Raw genomic sequence first — 23,036 nt, forward strand, 5'->3', positions numbered from 1 at the left:
CTGACATGATTATTAGAGACTGTTATCAGCTGCTTATCATGTGAAATTAAGGAAAAATCAAACCAACCATATGAAACAGTATGACCTCAGTACAAAGTTATAAACTCTGAAGTAGAAAATGCTTGCTACGGTTAACAGACCTAAACCATGTGCCAGTTTAGCAACAACTCATCAGATTAGATATTATGACCTCTGGCGCCGGCACTTGCCAGTGTCATTTCAGACAGCCCTGGTGAAGAGGGCAGAAGTAACCCAATCCACTGAAGCCATGTCCCAGACAGGCCTGCACCTTCTGAAATAGCCTCAGCAGGAGCAGCACCTTTTCACATTTACTTTTAAGCAACCGAGGCACTATTTTTAAAGGAACAGTACATGAGCGAGGATGAGCTTCATAGCAAGGCAGTCAATTAATAATACCTGAAAGTATGATATACACCTGGGGAAACTTTAAGCGCCATGTGCTCAGAGGGAAAGATGAAAAAGACTAACACGACCTATTCAAATCCCTCCATCTTTAGGAAGAAGCATTAAAAATGAGCCACTTTTCTTTCTGTCTTTTTTCTTTTTTTAACGATAAGCCAGCAAATTGATTCTTCCCAATATGTGTTTTTAAAGTAGTATTTCTTGGGGCACCTGGGTGGCTCAGTGGGTGAGCATCTGCCTTTGGCTCAGGTTGTGATCCCTGCAGGGAGCCTGCTTCTCCCTCTGCCTATGTCTCTGCCTGTCTCTCTTTCTGTGTCTCTCGTGAATAAATAAATAAAACCTTTAAAAAAAAAAAAAAAAGAAACTGGTATTTCTCACTCACTTGGATCTAGAACTCCAAGCAATGTGGCTAGCCCCACTGCCTTGGAGCACAAAGAAAAAAAAAACATGTGCAAGGCAAGCCATGGCCTAAAGGCTCTCACAAAAATGGAAAAAATAAGTAGTTAATAGATAGTCCAGCTGCATACAGCTTCCCAAATTCTTTTACCTCCGTCTTTGATTCAGGAATACACCACGGAGCTGGTATCATAAAATGCCCTAGTGACATGAGTAAGGGAGACCAGGAGACTATAATACTAACATCAGAGGTGCCTGCCAGCATTTCAAGCCTAAAAAGAACAAAACCAGTCACCAAAATTATTTTCTGGCATCAATTCGGTATAGTTGTAGTGCAAAGGTGGGGGGGGGGGATAAAAATAAACTGAGCACTTTAAATGATCTGGAAACTTCATACCAATCTCATTTCATGGCTTTCTCCCACTAAAAATGTTATCCACTATAAAGTAATACTACATACACAAGTAAATCTTTAAGAAATAAACCCAAGATCAAAGTTGGGCCTTTTGTATAGGCTCTGTTCCATTTCCTTTCTCAGATGCCTGCCTGCCTTCTAATAAGACAAACTCTTGGCAGGAACACAGAAGGTACCCAGACATTTGGATGAATTAGAGAAAGAAAGTCTAAATGAACAAACCCTGGCCTTTGGAAATGAGGCACTCTTTTAAAACCAGAGAGCCAAAACAGAAGCTAAATAATGTAATGCTTTCTGGTAAAGAAATTTACTTTTTAAAAAATGATATACACACAGTTCTCAAGGATCATTAAGGTAGTACTCCAAATTACTGTCTTTCAGATCAAGTGGAGACAGTAATTTCTAAACAAACGTACACACGCCCCATATGCAGTTCTTTAACAGATAGAAGTTTCATATTATAATCAAAACATGCATAATTACTTACTTGCTTCCTTCTGTAATGAGCAAATTGAGAGAGGCCTAGAACACTTGCAAGAGCACCTCCTCCAACAAGAATAGTCCCTTTCACTGCCTTCTGAAATGCCATTTCTTAGCCTACAAAGAAAAACAAAAAGGAAATAGAAAGAAGTGAATTAGGATTTTGATCAGATAACAATCCCCATCATAAAAAGAGACCTTGCAAGATTCTGAACCAGTATTAAGCTAGAAAACAAAACATAAAACAAGGAAGTTATCATGGGCCAAAAAACATAAGAAAAAAAAAAAAACAGAGACAAGGGAACTGACCACATAAAAGTGACCTTCCAACAGGAATTACAGAAAGAAAAGCAAATGAAGAGACAACTGAAGATATTGACACAGCATAAAGTCAAGAGAGCCATGAAAAGAAATGGTATTGTGTATCTCACGAAACTGCAGGCTGTACTTGCAAATCTGTTCAACTGCTAATCCCCTCCACAAGGAAATGGGGGCGAGGGGGAGCTGCCACTAGTGGAGACAGGGGGCCTCATGGTTCCTGCAGGTGCTCTGGCACAGGTGCAATTCACACCGTGGCTCAACTCCCTGCCCGGCCTCTCCCCTCCCACCGAAGCTCTCAGGAGGGAGCCAACACAGGTGCATTCCTCAGAACAGTCTACACTTGACAGATAAGAAGTCAAGCAGACAGTGCCTTGATCCTTTCACAAAGCGACAAAAGATAATTCCTAGTGACAGCTAGAATTCCTGTCATTAAGGGAACTTAATTAAAAAAAAAAAAAGTTTTATTCTAGCCAGGGTTGCACAGCACGGCAATTTCAAGGGGCAACTCTCCATATCCAGCACTCTGGTTTCTGTTCTCAGTTTTTTTTCAGTCAGACAAGGTGAGGGGGGCACCTGGGTGGCTCAGGTCAGGAGCCAGGCTCCGGGAGCCCAGCAGTGGCCCCTCCCGGGCCTGCTCCCACATGCGGGCACGCCTTCACTCTCTGTCAACTGTCAAATAAAATCTTAAAAGAAAGGGGGGGGGGTGAGGAAGGGCGGTGCAAAAGGAGAGGGAGAAAGAGAATCATAAGCAGGTGGAGGGCAACCCCGAGATCATGACCCAAGAGGAAGTCAGATGCTTAACTGAGACACACAGGAGCCCCTTGCTATATATTTCTAAATAAAATCTTGCATTGTGTTAGCTCTTGACTTTCTTCTCATCTTGAAATAGAAGTTTTTTTGATGGCTTCAATATCCTTTAATTTTTTAGAAACACCACACAACCAAAGTGCATCAAGATGAAAATTCCACCAAAAGAACCCTTGCCAGCTTTTATTTTGCTAAACAAAAAAAGATAAAACCATGTGATCATCTTAAAAAAAAAAAAAAAGAGTTCTAACTTAGAGTTGATATTGAGCAATGTGACCTGCCTGAGACTTTTCATTCACCGTAGCAGCTGGCACAGCCACATCTTACAGGGAAGCCACTACCCTATTTTCCTGAATGGGTGGAGTCAGACCTGTCTAGACAACATGCCTTATACTCTACAAGTATCTCATGACTCAGGAAAGTATTTAATATGAAGTCAGTTTTAACCTAGGATACTAAAGAACATCTAGTATCTCAATGTAAATTAGGATACATTCAAAATGTTTAGGTCCATATAGGATGAATGGAATCCATTAGCATAACTACACTAAATCAAAGAATTTCAGTGTAGTTGGTAACTGTGATTTCATAGAAAATTCATTTTGGAATCCTATAAATTATATACTAAAAGTTGGCATTTCTGAAAAATTTATTTTTTCCTCTGACCATACTCCATCTGACAGACTAATAAATTCTAAGACTCATCTTTTCTATTAAGATTCTCACCAGAGGGGCACCTGGGTGGCTCAGCGGTTTAGCGCCTACCTACAGCTCAGGTCACGATCCCTGAGTCCCGGGATCGAGTCCACATCAGGCTCCCTGCAGGAGCCTGCTTCTCCCTCTGCCTGTGTCTCTGCCTCTCTGTATGTGTGTGTCTCTCATGAGTAAATAAATAAAATATTTTTTTAAAAAAAGATTCTCACCAGGAAAATATTTCACATGCATGTTTCTCTACTGCTGGAGGTAGAGAAAGTGCCCTCTTTCCCAAGTGATGCACAATAATTAGTATGCCAATATGATGGCTAGGGGCGTCCATGCATCATTCAGTCTACCCTAAGCAAAACTTTACATCTAAGATTGTTCTGATACTGAAAATCTCAACTAAGCCAACTTGCAAGGCACTCATTTGTCATACCCCACCATCACCCTCCCTCGTACTTTTGCATATATGTTCATATGGGTTGCCTATCACACAACAGTGGAAACCCTAGCAGTCCAGAGACAGCATCTCCAGGCTAACTGGGTTCCCCTGACAATGAGGGACAGAAAATAGAGACCTAGTTTTATTTACCTAAACAATGCTTGTGCCCACCCCATATAGACAGCAGCCAGGTGGTGTCCTGGATGTGAATTTTGTAGCTGATTGACTTTAACTCAGTATCATTGCTTCTGAATTGTTGATAATGTCATTGATGACCTCACAAAGAATACCACACGTCAACAAAGCCAGCTGAGGAATGTTATATAATACAGTCAAGGAAAGCATCTCAACAGAGGCGTTCACTCAGCCATTTCAGTTTGGGGTTAGTTTTTCCAATTGTGTAGGTTCCTGCATTCTTTGCTCAACTTATTATAGTGCTTCAATTTCATTTCTGAAACCAAACCTCACTAAGGGAGATATTTTCATGGGTTTTCTCAATGAGCCATTAATACTAATAAAAAACTGCATTAATACATTATTTTGCGGAGTTAGCAATCATATTAACAATAATCAATAAAGAGTTTCTCTTTCCCAGTACTTTCATAAAATAGCCCATGCTTAGGGGATCGTTATTTCTATTGAGATCAAACCCACCGTAAGACCACCCAGCTAGTTGTAATGAATAAATCACTCTTACAAGTAATTCAAAAACATACAATGGAATATTACTCAGCCATTAGAAATGACAAATACGCACCATTTGCTTCGATGTGGATGGAACTAGAGGGTATTATGCTGAGTGAAGTAAGTCAATCAGAGAAGGACAAACATTATATGGTCTCATTCATTCAGGGAATATAAAAAAATAGTGAAAGGGAATAAAGGGGGAAGGAGAGAAAATGAGTGAAAATATCAGTGAGGGAGACAGAACATGAGAGACTCCTAACTCTGAGGAACGAACAAGAGGTGGTGGAAGGGGAGGTTGGCGGGGGGTGGAGGTGACTGGGTGACGGGCACTGAGGGGGGCGCTTGACGGGATGAGCACTGGGTGCATATGTTGGCAAATGGAACTCCAATAAAAAAATAAAAATAAATTTAAAAAACAAGTAATTCAAAAACAAAAGCACAAAATCAATTTCAACTGTCTCTGCTAAGATGATGATGATGATCATCATCATCATCAATGTTAAAATACTGATAGTCAACATTTATTATTTGCTAGGTAATAGGCACTGTGCTTTCGATTCTACATACATCAGCTCATATCACCCTCACATCACTCTAATTTCATAAAAGAGGCAGTTGTGGGTTCAGAACGGGTAAGGGATTTGCCCAAAGTCACTGACTAGTAAGTGAGAAAACCACAACTTAGTCTATACTCCTAACCACCGATTGGTTCTACCCTGCCTTTTGCTCTCAAAATAGTAACTTCTCCCCAAAGGCCATGCCATGTTTCCCTGTTATTCCTAAAAGAGGGTCCTGTTCTCAAACACTCCCCTCATGTGTACAGTCCTTGGCTTTAGGGTTTCCCTAAGTCAGTGAAGAAACCTCTAACAAAATATCTATGGTAATGTAACAACACTGTTTTACGGCTGAACAACAGAAATTTAAAACCAGATAAATATAAACCATATGCTGTGAACTATTTGTATCCACTTAAATCCCATCATAAGGAGAAAAGTTTTCATAATGATTACAAAGAGGAAACGTTGCTTCCAACTAAGCAAAACTGCAACTGGGAATATGGATAAATCTTTACCTTTTGTAACTAAAAGTGTGAGAAACTAGAGGTAGAAAAATCATCCAGAAATAAAATTAGCTTAGTTATTTTTTTTAAGATTTTATTTATTTACTTATTTATTTTTAGAGAGAGAGAAAGAGAGAGAATGAGCAGGGACAGGGAGGAGAGACAATCGCAAGCAGACTCCCTGCTGAGCCCAGAGCCCAATGAGGGGCTCAATCTCAAGCCCCTGAGATCATGACCTGTGCTGAAACCAAGAGTGGGACACTTAACCAACTGAGCCACCCACATACCCCACAATTAGCTTAGTTCTTACAGCTGATGTCCATGTCTAAGGGCCCATGACTTAAGTTGTTTTTGTTTTTTAAGATTTTATGTATTTATTCATGAGAGAGAGAGAGAGAGGCAGAGACACGAGCAGAGGGAGAAGCAGGCTCCATGCAGGGAGCCTGATGTGGGACTCGATCCCTGGTCTCCCAGTGCTAAACCACTGAGCCACCCGGGCTGCCCCCATGACTTAAGTTGTATGTACATGGACTCAGGACCAGCTCCCACACTTGCACAGATAAGCACCAGTCCTCCAATTATTGGCAGGGGAACACCAGCCCAACTAAACAACCCTGAACAAAAAGGTACTAAACTAAATAAATACATCTGTGAGTTTGTCAATTGCACTCAAGGTGCTTACAATCAATTTGGTGAATTAAATATCAATGTTTTACAACTCTATATTATAACTAGATGTGCTATATTGAGTGTTAATACTCTGATAGGCAAAAGACCCTGAACAGCAATCTTAAGAAAGAAGAACAAGGCTGGAAGCATCACAAGTCCCCATTTCAAACTACATTTCAAAGGTATATTATTCAAGAGTATGGTATTGGTACTGAAAACTTGTTGGCACTAAAAACAGACTTGTAGATCAATAGAGAGCCCAGAAATAAACCCATGTCAGTTAATTTTCAACAAAGGAGCCAAGCATACACACAGGGAAAGGACAGTCTTTTCAGTAAATGATGTAGGTAAAACTGGACAGCCGTATGCAAGGGAAGGAAAAGAAAGAAGGAAAGGAGGGAGGGAACCATTATCTTATACCATGTTCCAAAACAAACTCAAAATGTTTTAAAGATTTAAATATAAGACCTGAAACCATAATACTTCTGGAAAAAAAACATCGAGGGTAAGCTACCTGGCACCGGTCTTAGCGATGATTTTTTTGGATTTGACACCGAAAGCACAGGCAACAAAGGCAAAACTAAAGAAGTGGCGCTGGGTCAAACCAAAGAGCTCCGGGGATCCCTGGGTGGCGCAGCGGTGTGGCGCCTGCCTTCTGCCCAGGGCCTGATCCTGGAGACCCGGGGTCGAGTCCCACATCGGGCTCCCTGCATGGAGCCTGCTTCTCCCTCCTCCTGTGTCTCTGCCTCTCTCTCTCTCTCTCTCTCTCTCTCTGTGTGTGTGTGTGTGTGACTATCATAAATAAATTAAAAAGAAAAAAACAAAAAAAACAAAAAACAAAGAGCTTCTGACAGTAAAGGAAACCATCCCCAAAGTGAAAAGGCAACCAACAGAATGGGAGACGATCCTGCACATCACAGACCTGGTTGGGGTCAATATGCAAAACACATAAAGAAGTCATGCAACTGAGTCGCAAAGCAGACAGTTCAGTCCTAAAACCTGGCTGAGGGAGTAAAGGGACGTTTTTCCGAGGAAGGCCTCCAGCGGCCACCAGGCCCGCCACGCGAGAGGCGCTCAGCCCATCACCCGGGCCGCAAGCGAGGCTCCGTGGGCTCCCGCCGCGCTCACGCCCCCGCCGGCCGGGGTGCCCCGGGGGAGGGGACCCACATGGCTCCGGGACCTCAAAACATCAAACAGAGAGAAAATAGGTGAGACATGGACCCCCCGATGGTCCCCCTCCGGGCGTCCACCTGGAGAAAATGAAAGCACTGCCCGGAAAGATGGGCTGGAACCCACCCGTGACCTGCAGGAGCTCCCTGCGGCCGGGCCAGCTCAAAGCGGCTCAAAGTTCGCCGGCCTGGCCGCTGACCCAGCCCACGCGGACCCCTGGCTGCTCGCTGAGGAAGGCCTTGACTGGAAACCGGGTCTCAAACAGCCCTGGGGGCTCACCACCTCCGCCTCCTCCCGCCCAGAAGCAAGGCGACTCCGCAGCTTGAATCACGCCCTTGGAGACCTTCCCCACACACTGTGGACTTCAAAACAAGAAATAGGCACCCACTGAGAAAGGCTGAGGGGCCTCTCGGCAACCCCCACAAAGTTATTCCAGAACAAGAGCACACTTCCTGGCCTCTGAGTTCTCCAAACAGAGCACTCAAACTCCTCTTCCTGTCCCACCACCTAGCTTCTCTCTGAATTTCACATAACTAAAACCCACCCAGATGGACTTATCACTCCAGCGTGGAAGGAGCTGCGGGTCTCTTCACTTTTACAAACTCTCCTATCCTCTGGCGTCTTGTGTGGAAATTCCCTTTGCTCTCTCCACAATCTTCATTCATTTAAATGAGCAGGGGTGGGGGGAATGCATGTACTGTAGATGAAAGATCATTTTTAGAAGAGCAATTCTGCAGTCCAGGGGACAGGTGCTCCCTAGCAAGATGTAGCAAAAGGCATTCCGTGCCCCTCTGACCGCCTATAGCCTGTGCTACACCTCTGAGCCCCTTCCTTAAGCATGTGCAGGTCCAAAAGTAGCACGAAGCTCCTTACACTTCAACTGTGTAGTCACCTACCTTGTAGCTATGCATGGAAAACCACACCTCACCTATTTTGAGTCATGACACTTTTTCAAACCCACAGAAGGCACAACTGCACCATTCAGAAGACCAGGCCTCAAGGTCCACCCGCATACAAATTCAATGACTTACAAGGAGAAGGGTATGTGAATTTTACAAAATATGGGTGTCAGATCTCAAAAGAAGTCTACTATAATCATGGAACTTGGCAGCAAGTCCCCCACAAAATGAAAGAAGTGAGCACAAAAGCACCTTCCCAACCAGCAGCCCAGTTCTAACTGTAAACGTCAAGATTTCTGGGCAGCTTTGAATTAGACACATTTCAACAAAGTAAATCCTTTATTATTCCAATCCATGATATATCGAATGTTTTATATACCTCCCTATCAGAAAGTACATCCTAGTTCAGGCACACCAAGCACATGCTAATAAAGTGCTTGCCCAGATAAGCAGCAAGCAATGCACACCACGTGCTAACTTCTTTTTCCCAGTGAGGATAAAGATCAGCACTCTGCCTGTAAATGCATCCCCCCTCGCCAAGCAGAGAGGCGCCTGTATGCACGAACATCTTAGGCAGTAAGATGCATAGGAACCCTACAGAAACAGAGTCAGCCCTCAAGCACGCTTTCTGAAAGCTGTCAAACACAAACGAACAAAATAATCAACATCACAGGCCCATTCTCTAGAACTGGAGAGGGGCCCTAGTCCATAAACTGAAAATGAATGTGTCCTGTTTTGGTTGCTTTAAACATTTTCAAAAAAGATTTGGGCCAAGACTGAGTAGGAAATGGACCCAAGAGTTATCCACAAAAGATTATCCAAATGGAAAGAAATGAATGTGTGCGTGTATGTGTAAAATATTACATTTATACATAGTCTAAAAGCCACACAGAAGTAACAGTGACCACCTAGAGTTGTAAAATGTTCATATGCTGAACAGAATATCAAAAGCAAAAAAGGTTTTTGTTTTTTTTTTCTTTTCCTTAAAGATTTTATTTATTTATTTGTGAGAGAGCACAGCAGGAGGGAAGGGCAGAGGGGGAGGGAGAAGCAGGCTCCAGGCTAAGCAGAGAGCCCCATGCGAGGCTCCATCCCAGGACCCAGGATCATGACCTGAGCCCAAGGCAGATGCTTAACCAACTGAGCCTCCCAGGGGCCCCGCAGAAAGATTTTTCTTAAGTCCTTAAAAACAGTATTTTCTTGATAAAACAAAATAAATGAGAGAATCAAATAAAAGCACAAAAGTTAGAAATATAATGAATGTTGAGATTCTAGATGTCCAAGACTTCAGACTGTAGCTGATGAGGAAGCTAAAGCAACACAATCCCACATTGCTGGCACAGCATCCAAACCCTGGCTTTGTCCCTGTCTCTTACACAGACTGCTTAAGGGAATTTCTGTATTTCCAACCAACTTCCCCAGGAAATCCCATGCGAGAAGGGCTTAACCGAAAAGATAGAAAAGACTAGAAAAGACGGGGGAAATCTTAACAAAGGGAGAGGCTTTCAGTGAAGACAAAAGAGAAAATCAGGAATCAAAGAGAAAATGAAAGACAAATGCTACGTTGATACTGGTTCACATAGCTCCCAGCCAGAAAGTGCTTTGTTAAAGGCTCCTACTAGTCTCCGCAGGACCCTTGGGGTCAGTTAGGTCATCCTAGGGCCAAACACACAGCTACAGATGACTGAGAAAGAGGTTGGCTCAGGACCATGCCACAGGCTCAAGGAGGGCAGGAGCCTGGAAGCTTGACAAAGAGGAGCTGGCACAGAAGAGGACTGAGCTGGCTCCAGGGGCTCAAGTCAGAAATTAAGAAATGTAAGCAAAAGGCAAAGAAGAAAAAGAAGAAAATAAGGTCAACAACCATTTAAAGTGAGCCAGTTAAAAGTTTCTGTTTATTCAAAAACTTGTCTCAAACATTATTACATGAATCCTTCTGTTGTGTAATTTTTGTTTGACTTAATATGCAAAGCCATAAGCAAGTCAAGCACTTATTTCGCAAAGTTGCCTGAAGTGAAAACACAGAGAAAGGAAGGAGGGGGCTCTGGAGCAACACGAGGATCTATGCTCACACTCTAGTCCTCATTTATTACGTAAGACTCATTTCTTAAAAAATAGTGTTTCCAAGGCAACTTCCCTATTTTATGTTTTCTGCCAATTCTAAAGTGCACAACAGTAGTGTAGTCACAAATTTGACCCTCTCTCCTATTTCCGTGAGGTTCACTACAGAATTACAAGAAATCAATGAAGTCCACTTCAGCCAATAACAGATTTATATTCATTAAATGCAAATGATCTTAGTTTAATTCATAATGGAATGACTTCTATTGTATTTGCTTTCCATAGAATGGCTTTTAGAAATCATGAAGAACTATAATTACTTCATGCAAGAGAACTTGTTTTCTATTTTAAGTTCATTTTAAAACCAAAATTAATCTAGATTATCATCCTAGACATGTTAATAGATTTGTGTTTACAGTTGTAAAACCCTATCTTTAATTTTCTTTGTTTACCATATACGTAATATAAGGTAATCAGGAAAGGCATAAAATAAAATGTCCCTTATTAAGTGAAAATCTGGAACATTCCTTCCCTAAAGTTCCCATCCCTTATAAAGACACAAATCAGTTTTAAGGGACTACATGCCCGGTATGAAATTAAATAAACTTACATTTAATACCAATAATAAGAAATCCTCACTTAAAAATGAATACAACAGGCATATAAACTTTAATTTTGCCTTGAGGAAGAAAGGATGTTACCAAAGAATCAAAGGGAAAAAAAGTTCTTTAGGCCAACAGACCACACCAGTCCTGGGCTTCTCGCAGTATTTATGCTCCCTTCACTAACACGATGTTGAGTCATAAAAATCATTCACTTTCCTTCAGCAGCATAAACTCTTTTGTAGCCTTTACACACTGTTCTAAACTCTACTTCAGTAATTAAGACAAGGGGAAAAAAAATAAAAGAAAACAAGGTCTGCCTTCTGCCCAGGTCATGATCCCAGAGTCCTGGAATCAAGTCCCTTGTCTGGCTCCCTGCTCCACTGGAGGCCGCCACTCCCTCTGCACCCCGCCCCCATTTTCTGCACTCACTCTCACTCTCTTTCAATAAAATAAAGTAAAATCCTTAAGAAAAAAAAAGAAAAAAGAAAAAGAAAGAAAGAAAGAAAGAAAGAGAAAAAAGAAAGAAAAAGAAAGAAAGAAAGAAAGAAAGAAAGAAAGAAAGAAAGAAAGAAAGAAGAAAGGAAGAAAAGAAAAGAAAAGAAAAGAAAGAAAAGAAAAGAAAAGAAAAGAAAAGAAAAGAAAAGAAAGAAAAGAAAAGAAAGAAAAGAAAAGAAAAGAAAAGAAAAGAAAAGAAAAGAAAAGAAAAGAAAAGAAAAGAAAAGAAAAGAAAAGAAAAGAAAGAAAAAAAGGGATGCCTGGGTGGCTCAGCAGTTGAGCATCTGCCTTTGGCTCAGGGTGTGATCCCGAGTCCAAGCATCAAGTACTGCATCGGGCTCCTTGCATGGAGCCTGCTTCTCCCTCTGCCTCTCTCTCTCTCTCTCTCTCTCTTTCTTTCTCTGTGTCTCCCATGAATAAATAAATAAAATCTTAAAAAGAATAAAAAACCCTGTTATAAATTTCAAGCCAAACAGAGGTCAAAATATCTGCTTTTACATTTTTTTAAGATTTTATTTATTTATTCATGAGAGACACACACACAGTGATAAAGTAATCACAATCATGACTGTTGAATACACATCCCAAAAATGCTTCATTAAAAAAGCATCTACCTCATCATATAAATAAATGTATTTTAAATGGACTTAGGGGCTATAAAATAGTGCACAGGCACTGTGAACCAAATGAAAAGTTTTTAAAAACATATATGGAGGATAATGAACTTTTAACTCTACAGTCAAAAGAAATACATCATAAGAAAAGTTCAATGAAATGTTCAGAGAAAAAAAGTGCTTTGGATAATTGAGGTTCTATTTTCCTGATCTTAATCAAAGATTTCTTTTGCTGTTTTCCAATATTGTATATTTTTTATTAAATAAACTATTATGAATTAGGAAACACTATATACTAAACATAGGCACTTTTCTTTGAAGAGTCGGAAAGAATCTTAAAGAGACTCAAGATCATTATCCTGAAAACTCTTTTTTTGAGTATCAGATATAGAAGGTTTGACAATCTGCCTTCAAATGTAATAAGCACAAACAAAACTTTGAAAAGTTGGCTTTTTTCTTACTTCAAAATGGTGATGCCAACTGATTTACTCAGCTTTTTTTCATTATTTTTATCACCAAATGAGAAGAAAATGCATCAATTCTTTCAAAAGTTCTAGCTGCAATTGCATTATATATGTCAGTAGAAACATATTTTAGGAAACACTTGTTGAAGATAGTTTATGAAATCCTGAGCTCATAAAAAAACTATAATTTTTATGATAATTAGTTATAGCACAATAATTTCAGTTAATTTAATTCACTTACATTGTAAAAAGAAAAAAAATTCTAAATTTGATTACAGCTCTATTAGAGCCCTATTAATGAACAAGACATGGCAGGGAGTTCTAACAGAAACCACGTATGTTGCAGTAGGGAGACCAGTGATTTTGCTTCCTTGAGCGTGAGAAGATCCCCAAGAAATAAAGCCAACCAATTTTTACACCCAGTAGTGATGCCACCACCACACCCTTACCACAGCCTGCTGAAATTTGCATTTAAAATTCACTCCCTTGCACATCTACTAATCCACTGCAGGTATAAATGTAACTATCAATACACACAAATTACACACAGGGTCAAATTACACACACAAAGCTTAGATGCAAAGAAAATCTAAGTTACACAGTTACACTACCAATCAAAGTAATCATGTACTGTATTCTTTTGCTTAGTGATCATACTGCCTAAAAATGTCTGACCCTAAAGGAAATAAAAATTAAACAAGAGGAAAGGCAGATTACAGAATTCATATTTCTAACGAAAAATTTATTTAAAAAGTATGTAATACAGGGGCCCAGGGTGACTCAGTTGGTGAGGTGGCCAACTCTTGATTTCAGCTCAAGTCATAATCTCAGGGTTGTGAAATCCAGCCCCATGGAGCCCCCATAGGCTGCACTCAGCTGTGAGTCTGCTTAAGGATTCTCTCCCTCTGTCCCTCCCTTCACTCAGGCCCATCTGTACATGTTCTCTCTCTCTCAAATAAATTAATAATTAATTTTTAAAACTAATAGTCTTTTTTAAAAAGAATGGAATACAAGTAATACAACATTTTGTAAATGCCCATCCCTTCACCCCCCCCCCCCAAAAAAAAGATTGTTTTCTTTCACCTATCCAAAAATAATAAGCAAATCTGTATTTCCAGCTCAGCCTTCTTGGCTAAAACAGTCTCGGTCATAAGATTCTATTCTCTCTATTTGAATGAGGCATCCTCTTCAAGCCTCTCCTTTTAGATTTTTCTTTTCTTCTTTAAAAGGACTGGCACACACTCTGAAATGAAAAGCATTCAAGTACTAGACTATAAACAAGTCTAGTCACTGTGCATGAGATACTGTGTACCAACATTATTCCGCTAATATCCTAGCATTTGACAGTCTAAAATTTAATAGCATGCACAAAAGAAGATAAAGGGTTCTACTCAATATTCTCTTTAAAGTTTCCATTGCTAAAAGAAAGAAAGAAAGACAGCAAGACAGCAAGACAGCAAGCAAGCAAGAAAGAGAAAATAAACAAAAACACAACAACCAAGCTCTATATTCTTTTAATTCTCAAAACACCAGGCGAAAAAAGACAATCACCAGGGGAATTCAGGAAGGCAAGGATGAGGAGCCTTGCCTTGCTATTCTGTCTCTATCTGTAACTTGCTTTGTGAAGTCAGGCAAATCATCTGAATTTGCTGATCCTTGCTCCACCTGTAAATGAAGTCTCTTTGAAAATGTCCAGAGCTATTTTGACTTTGTATGTATATTATTTTATGTGTGTTCTTCATTAAGTAGGTACAGAGGAAAAAAAAAAAAAGACACCTTCATGCATTAAAGGTGGTACTGTCTCGATGTCCTATTTATTTAGCGCCGTTGGATAATTAAGGCTTGTATTCATTCTTTCATTTAGTAATTACTGACTGATCACCTAACATTTGCCCGTTACTGAACATATAACTGAGAACAAACATGAAAATCCCTGCCTTCTAAGAACTTTGAGTAGAGTTCAGTTTGAAAAAAAAGTCGAAATTATTTCAAATTAGAATATTTCAAAAATGCAAGTCACACTTTGTCTTCTTAAAGAATATATTACCCATGAATTCAATTACTGATGACTTAGAGCCACCCCTAAGTACATTAGACTATGGTATTAGGATGTTGGCCGCAGGAACAGTAAAAGGCACAACACCATCACCCTCTTTACCAAGTGGCCGGAAGCCACAGGCTCTTCCCATTTGAATTCTTCCTCTGTCTGCTTAATACAAGTTTTCTGTTTGTTCCAAACTCTCAAACTACCGCTAATTTTCCCTCTAGATCTTTGAGCTCTCCAGCTCACTTCTAACTTCTTACCACTATGGTCAAAAAAAGGGGGGCCAAGTTAGAACTATGCTTAAAATGCCAATGACACACTCTGTGAAAGGAAAAGGAACAACTTATTAGCATGTGAGCGTTTAGACGTCCAACACCCTGGCTTTATCTCACTCCAGGGCCTTCCTCCCCCTTCCTTCCCGTGTGCTGGTCACTGAGGCGCACCAGATCATTCCTCAAGTTTGGTGCACACAGTACACACTCACACAAACTGCACTGGTCTGTTATGAAAATTAAGAATCTCCAATCAGACACAAACACGTAGTTTGTGAAAATAGTTTAGGAAAATAAAATTTTTATTTCAATTCTGCATCATCTGAACAAATCCACATTATCTTGAAAAAAATTGTGGCAAGGCTGCTCTGGAAACAATTAGAACATTTCTCTGTACTCTCTTGGATTTCAAGAAAAGTTTATAGATAAATGGGGCAAAAAGAATCTGCCACTGCTAAAAAAATAAATAAATAAATCCTTGTTAGAAACTAGCTTATGAACAGCACACTTATTGTTGGTGAGTGATAGATAAAAATTGTACTCTCTAAAAAAAAAGCAAGAGTTCAATAACTATTCAGGAAAGTATTGCTGAAAGATGCACCCAAGTAAGGAAGATGAAAGGAGGGGCATTCACTACTGCAGCATGCATTCAACAGGAATGGACTCAAAGAGCGCCTGCTGGATCCCCTGCACTGCTCTCAGGGCTGGCGATTTCTCTACTCTGATGGACTGAGGGAAACAACAAATCAACAAATGTAAGCAAATTGAGTATTTTGAAAGTGACTAGTGCTATGCAGAAAATAAGACAGAGGGGCACCTGGGTGGCTCAGTCAGTTAAACATCGGCCTTTGGCTCAGGTCATGATCTCAAGGTCTTGGGAGCAAGCCCCGTGTGTTGGGCTCCCTGCTCAGTGGAGTATCTGCTTCTTCCTTTCCCTCTGCTTCTACCCCCTGCTCATATGCATGCCTGTGCTCTCTTTCTCTGAGTAAATAAATATTTAAGTAAAACCTAAAAAAAAAAAAAAAAAAAGGAAAGGAAAGGAAAGGAAAGGAAAGGAAAGGAAAGGAAAGGAAAGGAAAAAAAAGTAAAGAAAAGAAAAGAGAAGATGGCATATTAGGTGAGAAAGTGACTGCAGTACGAGGAACCAACTCTAAATAGAATGCTCAAGGAGGTGATTTGGCAAAAAACGAAATTAAGGAGGAAGAGCCAGCCACCCAGAGAGCCAGGAGAAGGGCCTTCGAAGGCATGCAAAGACACTTAGCATGTGAAAGCTTGACCTCTGCTGGAAACTGAAAGGCCACTGTGGCTGCAGCACAGTGAATGATGTGGATAGTGGGTTCCAGATGAGGTCAGAGGGCCTTATGTGCTGAGCCACATATGACTTCCTCCTAGCAAGAAGTTTATGCGACAAGACAGACATAGAAAAATCAAGGGAGGGTCGTAATTGGTGCAACGATACAATGGAATTCACAGGGAAGGTGGAAGATCAACTCTACCCTGCAGAGGATGCCTTTTAAGAGTAATAAGAACAAAAGCAATCATTTCTTCCTCTTCTGGTTTTTTTAAAAGATTTATTTGGGGCACCTGGGTGGGGTGGCTCAGCCTGCTAAGCTTCTGACTCTTTATCTTGGCTCAGTCAGGATCCCAGGGTCATTAGACTGAGCCCCAAGACCAGCAACATGCTCCGCTGGGAGTCTGCTTGAGATTCTCTCTCTCTCTGCCCTTCCTCCCGCTAGCATCTGCTCCCTCTCTCTCTCTCTCTAAAAAAAATAAATAAGTAAATAAAATCTTTTAAAAAAATAAGATATAGGGCAGCCCTGGTGGCGCAGAGGTTTGGCGCCGCTTGCAGCCCAGGGCGTGATCCTGGAGACCTGGGATCAAGTCCCGCATCAGGCTCCCTGCGTGGTGCCTGCTTCTCCCTCTGCCTGTGTCTCTGCCTCTCTCTCTCTCTAGCTGTGTCTCTATGAATAAATAAATAAAATAAAAATAAAATAAAATAAAACAAAATAAAATATAGATTTATTTGAGAAAGACAGGGAATGTGTGTGTAGATGAGAGGGGCAGGGGTAGAGCCTCTCAAGCCAATTCTCCACCAAACGCAGAGCCCAGCAGGGGGGTCCATCTCACCACCATGAGGTCATGACCTGAGCTGAGATCCTGAGTCAGAGGCTTAAGCCACTGAACCACCCAGGTGCCTCTACAGCAGTCATTTCTTAAGGACACAGTAGCCATGTTGATAATGAGTATGTGAAAGTAAAAAAAAAAAAAAAAAAAAAAAAAAAAAAAAAAGGAAAAAATGGAGATAAAGAGAGAGAGAGAGAGAGGAGTTAACAAATCACATGAGAAAATAGTAAAAAATGTAAACCACAATCAAAAACAGTATTCCGTAATAGGAAAACATATTTCAAGGATAATCCTGAGCATAAATATCTGTTGAACTCAGGCACTTGACTGTTCCATTCCACTCAGTCTAACAAGCTGGTAACAAGGAACGAGGGCGCCAACTGAGAAAGCCTCTCAAATGCCAGCACCAGACATCCTATTTATATTTCTATTGCCCCCGGGGCTAGGGTGTTTTGCAGGTGGCTTCCCCCCCCCCCCCCCAACTCAGGATACCTTGAACTGATTTTGGACCCATGTGAGAAAAGAACCCTGGGTCACATCTCAACAAGCGGAGGCACCCAGAACATTTGCCACGGCGCAGGCAGGACGCCGAAGGGCCGTGTGAAGCCGACCCTCTGAGCAGAGATTTAATAGACAAGAGAGACAGTGAACGAGTAATTACAGTTCTTTATATTTATGGGTTTGAATCTGGAGGATGCCGGGCCTCGCACATTGTGTCTCACAACATTGCCCCTGCGGAGGCCGAGGAGCCAGAGCCAAGTGCCCGAGTGTCGCAGCCCCCAGGGCCACGCATTTCAGTTCCAGGCCAGGACGCCTCGGCCCCTGCTGGCTCCTGCTGACCCCTGTGGGCCCCTGCTGGCCCCCCTGCTGGCCCCCACGGGCCTCTGCTGGTCCCTGATGGCCCCTGCTGGCCCCTGCTGACCCCTGCTGGCCCCCCTACTGGCCCCCCTGCAGGCCTCTGCTGGCCCCTACTGGCCCCTGCGGACCCCTGCGGACCCCTGCGGACCCCTGAGGGCCCCAGCTGACCCCCGCTGGCCCCTGCGGACCCCTGCTGACCCCTGCTGGCCCCCCTGCTGACCCCCCTGCAGGCCTCTGCTGGCCCCTGCTGGACCCCCTACTGGCCCCTGCTGACCCCCCTGCGGGCCCCTGCTGGCCCCTGCGGACCCCTGCTGACCCCCCTGCAGGCCCCTGCGGACCCCTGCGGGCCCCTGCGGGCCCCTGCTGGCCCCTGCGGACCCCTGCGGGCCCCTGTTGGCCCCTAGGGCCCGTGCTGGCCCCTAGGGCCCCTGCTGACCCCCCTGCGGGCCCACGGCCTCTCCTCTGCACACGCTGGGCAGGGGGTTCGGCGACCCCCACGGTTAATCCGACCTGCGGGCCGCGGGCTGACCTGCAGTCAGGAGGCAAGTGACCGGACACAGCTCCTCGGAGGGGGGCGGCGAGCTGCAGGCCGCCCTGTCCCCGCGGCCGCCACACCCCAGGCCTCGGCCCCCGCCCGCGAGCCCCGAGCTGTTCCGCACTTCACGGCCCCGCACAGGCCCCGCACAGACGGGCGGCCCGGCCCTGCCCTTGCCCCGGTGCTGCTCCTCGATCCAGCCCGGGCCCCACGGGCTCGGGGCTGCCACCAAGACCTACCCTGGCTCCGACTTGAAAGGGCAGCGTGTTTATGCTGGTGGTAAGTATACTAAAGTGAAGGGAGTTCTAGAAATAAGGGGACAGCTCAAGTAAGTTAAACATTTTAGAATTTCTTTATTGCTTAGAAGTTAATTCTTTCTGGGTTAATTATACCCTGCAAGGACAGCGGGCAGCGGGTTACAGGCAAGTAAGAATGAATTATGAAGAGAAAAAAGCAGGTAAAACAGAATCTGTATGTCTGTATTTCTGTTTTAAAGTATATGTTGGACACCTAATAGTCCTCAACAGGGAAAACCTGAGAGCGTTTCCACTAAGGTCAGGAACACGACAGGGATGTCCACTCTCACCACTGCTATTTAACATGGTGCTAGAAGTCCCAGCCTCCACAATCAGACATCAAAAAGAAATAAAAGGCATCCAAATTGGCAAGGAAGAAGTCAAACTTTCACTATTCTCAGATGACATGATATTCTCTGTAAAAAAAACGAAGGACTCCACCAAAAAGTTGCTGTAACTGATACACAAATTCAGCAAAGTCACAGGATATAAAACCAATGTACAGAAATCTGTTGCATTTCCATACACCAAAAATGAAACAGCAGAAAGAGAAATCAAGGAATTGCTCCCATTTACAACTGCACCAAAAGCCTTAAGATACCCAGGAAAAAGTCTAACCAAAGAGGCAAAAGATCTGTACTCTGAAAATTATAGAACACCTATGAGAGAAACTGAAGAGGACACAAAGACATGGAAAAATATTCCATGCTCATGGACTGGAAAAACAAATATTAAAATATCCATACCACCCGAAGCAATCTACACATTTAATGCAATCCCTATAAAAATTCCACCAGCATTTTTCACAGAGCTAGAACCAACAATCCTAAAATTTGTATGGAACCACAAAAAACTCCAAATAGCCTAAGCAATCTTTTAAAAGAAAAGCAAGGAGCGCCTGGGTGGCTTAGTCAGTTAAATGTCAGGCTTATGATTTCGGCTCAGATCATGATCTTGGGGTCATGGGATCAAGCCCCACATCGGGCTCTGTGCTACTCATGGAGTCTGCTTGAGATTATCTCTCTCCCTCTGCCCCTCACCCACTTGCTCTCTTTCTCAAAATAAATAAAATATAAAAAAAAAAAAGAAAGAAAAGAAAAAGAACAGCTGGAGGCATCACAATTTTAGACTTTAAACTATATTACAAAGCTATAGTAATCAAGACACTGCAAGACAGTATGATACTGGCACCAAAAGACACACAGATCAATAAAACAGAATAGAAAACCCAGAAATGGGGATCCCTGGGTGGCTCAGCGGTTTGGCGCCTGCCTTTGGCCCAGGGCGCGATCCTGGAGACCCGGGATCGAGTCCCACATCAGGCTCCAGGTGCATGGAGCCTGCTTCTCCCTCTGCCTGTGTCTCTGCCTCTCTCTCTCTCTCTCTATCATGAATGAATGAATGAATGAATGAATGAATGAAAAAGAAAGAAGAAAGAAAGAAAGAAAGAAAGAAAGAAAGAAAGAAAGAAAGAAAGAAGAAAGAAAGAAAGAAAGAAGAAAGAAAGAAAGAAAGAAAGAAAGAAAGAAAGAAAGAAAGAAAGAAAGAAAAGAAAAATGAAAACCCAGAAATGGATGTACAATTATATGGTCAATCTTCGGAAAAGCAAGAAAGAATATCCAATGGAAAAAAGACAGCTTCTTCAGCAAATGGGAAAACAGGACAACAACATGCAGGAGACTGAAACTGGACTACTTTCTTACATCATACACCAAAATAGACTCAAAATGGATAAAAGACCTAAATGTGAGACAGGAAACCATCAAAATCCTAAAGGAGAACACAGGCAGTCTCCTCTTTGACTCAGCCATAGCAACTTCTTACTAGACATGTCTCTGGAAACAAGGAAAACAAAAGCAAAAATGAACTCTCAGGACCTCATCAAGATAAAAAGCTTCTGCACAGAAAAGGAAACAGTCAACAAAATTTAAAGGTAACAAACCGGGCCCTCTGGGTGACTCAGTGGTTGAGCGCCTGCCTTTGGCTCAGGGCATGATCCTGGAGTTCTGGGATCGAGTCCCACATTGGGATCCCTGCATGGAGCCCTGCTTCTCCCTCCGCCTATGTCTCTGCCTCTCTCTTTGTGTCTCTCATGAATAAATAAAATCTTTTCAAAGGAAAAAAAACTAAAGGCAACCAACCAAATGGGAGAAGATATACACAAATGACATAAAAGTTTAGTATCATGAAAAGTTAGTATCTGATAAAAGGTTAGTATCAAAATTCTATAAAGAATTTATCAAAGTCAACACCACAAAAACAAACAATCCAGTTTAAAAATGGGCAGATGACATGAATAGACACTTTTCCAAAGAAGACATCCAGATGGCCAACAGACACATGAAAAGATGCTCAACCTCACTCATCATCAGGGAAATACAAATCCAAACCACGGTGAGATACCATCTCACACCTGTCAGAATGGCTAAAATTAACAACTCAGGAAACAAAGATGTTAGTGAGAATATGGAGAAAGGGAAACCCTTTTGTGTTGCTGGCGGGAATGTAAACTGGTGCAGCCACTCTGGAAAACAGCATGGAGGGTCCTCAAAAAGTTAAACATAGAATTACTCTATGACCCAGCAATTGCACCAGTAGGTATTTATCCAAAGGACACAAAAGTGCTGATTGGAAGAGGCACATGCACCCTGATGTCTATAGCAGCATTATCAACAATAGCCAAATTACGGGAAGAGCCCAAATATCCAACAATTGATGAGTGGATAAAGCAGATGTGGTGTATATCTACAACAGACTATTACTCAACCATCAAAAAGAATGAAATCTTGCCATTTGCAATGACATGGATAGAACTAGAGTGTATTATGCTAAGTGAAATAAATCAGTCAGAGAAAGACGTGTATCATATGGTTTCACTCATGGGGAATTTAAGAAACGAAACAGATGAACATAGGGGAAGGGAAGGAAAAATAAAATAAGATAAAAACAGAGAAGGAGGCAAACCATAAGACACTCTTAACTATAGAGAACAGACTGTAGGTTGATGGAGGGAGGTGGTCGGGGGATGCACTAGATGGGTGATAGGTATTAAGGTGGGCACTTGTTGTGATGGGCACTGGGTATTGTATATAAGTGATGGATCACTACATTCTACACCTGAAACCATTTTACTATACATGTCAACTAACGAAAATTTAAATACAAAATTGAAATTAAAAAATTAAAAATAAAGTATATGTGTGTAAACAAAGTATATGAGTATGCATGCACATACACACACACATACACACATGTACAAAGACTAGAAGGATATGCCCAAAAATGTTTAAATTCTCATCTCTGAATGGGAGGGTTACACATCATTTTTATTTTCTTCCTTATGCGCATCATTTTTAAAATTTCTAAGATGTGCATATATTATTCTTCTGCTGAGAAATAAAACTGTGCGTATGTATATGAGAGAGAGAGAAGTTAAAGGAAGAAAGGGAGGGAGAGAGGAAGAAACTTGAAAGAGCACCAGGCAGGCAGCTGATATTTGACTAAATCCCATATCATCTGACCATTACTTGAGTGATTTTCCTGTTAACACACCTTTCCTCATTTTTAATGAACTAGAGTAAAAGACCCACAAAAGAAAGAAAAAGGATGCTTCATCTTTACAATTTATTTGGAATCTTGAAGCAAAAACTGGAAAATGTCACTGGATTATCTACCCTACTCTGAAGAAGTCTCCACTCTAACTAGAATGAATCTGCCTTGAACATCTGACACCATAACTATTTAAGCCTGAGTTAAACTACACCAAAACTAGTCTTGAATTTTTAGTTATTTCACATTACATCCTCTCAGGGATTTAAAGTTTAACACAACCAGAAGTCCCAACAACTAATCAAACCAATGACGCAAAGCTGATCCAACTTGTTGGAACTTGGTGTGCCCTAGGGTTCAACTCCATCAGAGCCAACTGTCTTCAGCCAACAGCACACCCAGTGGGGGGCTCCACTGTGCCAAGCCCTAAAGGAAGGCCACAGACACAGAGAGGCGACCGACAGGGGCCAACCATCCCCACTTGCCCCTACTCTGTCACAATTCAGTGGTCACATGTAGGAACACTGCTAATGCTCTGTGTCCTTCTAGCAACAGGGTGCTGTCCCCGGCATATTCAAATGCTATCACTGACCGGTCAGGAGAATATTCTCTGCAGAAGGCAGTTGGGGGGATCCCTGGGTGGCTCAGCGGTTT

The 23,036-nt window shown here is 42.1% G+C and overlaps 1 protein-coding gene across 3 annotated transcripts in view; it reads right to left on the reverse strand.

Annotated features, from left to right (window-relative positions):
* Positions 1-23,036, reverse strand: part of GPD2 (glycerol-3-phosphate dehydrogenase 2) — a 140,666-nt gene that overhangs the window by 100,226 nt on the left and 17,404 nt on the right. For 2 of the 3 annotated variants that reach the window (XM_072811166.1, XM_072811164.1), the window contains exon 2: positions 1,722-1,831. In XM_072811166.1, coding sequence (XP_072667267.1) covers positions 1,722-1,823 — 102 coding nt within the window. In that variant the 5' untranslated portion in view covers positions 1,824-1,831. Of the gene's footprint in view, positions 1-1,721; positions 1,832-4,133; positions 4,271-23,036 lie in introns of those variants that run through there. The other variant, XM_072811165.1, reaches the window with a different exon arrangement.

The sequence above is a fragment of the Canis lupus genome, chromosome 34, assembly GCF_048164855.1.
Source record: "Canis lupus baileyi chromosome 34, mCanLup2.hap1, whole genome shotgun sequence".
NCBI classification, from domain to species: Eukaryota; Metazoa; Chordata; class Mammalia; order Carnivora; family Canidae; genus Canis; species Canis lupus.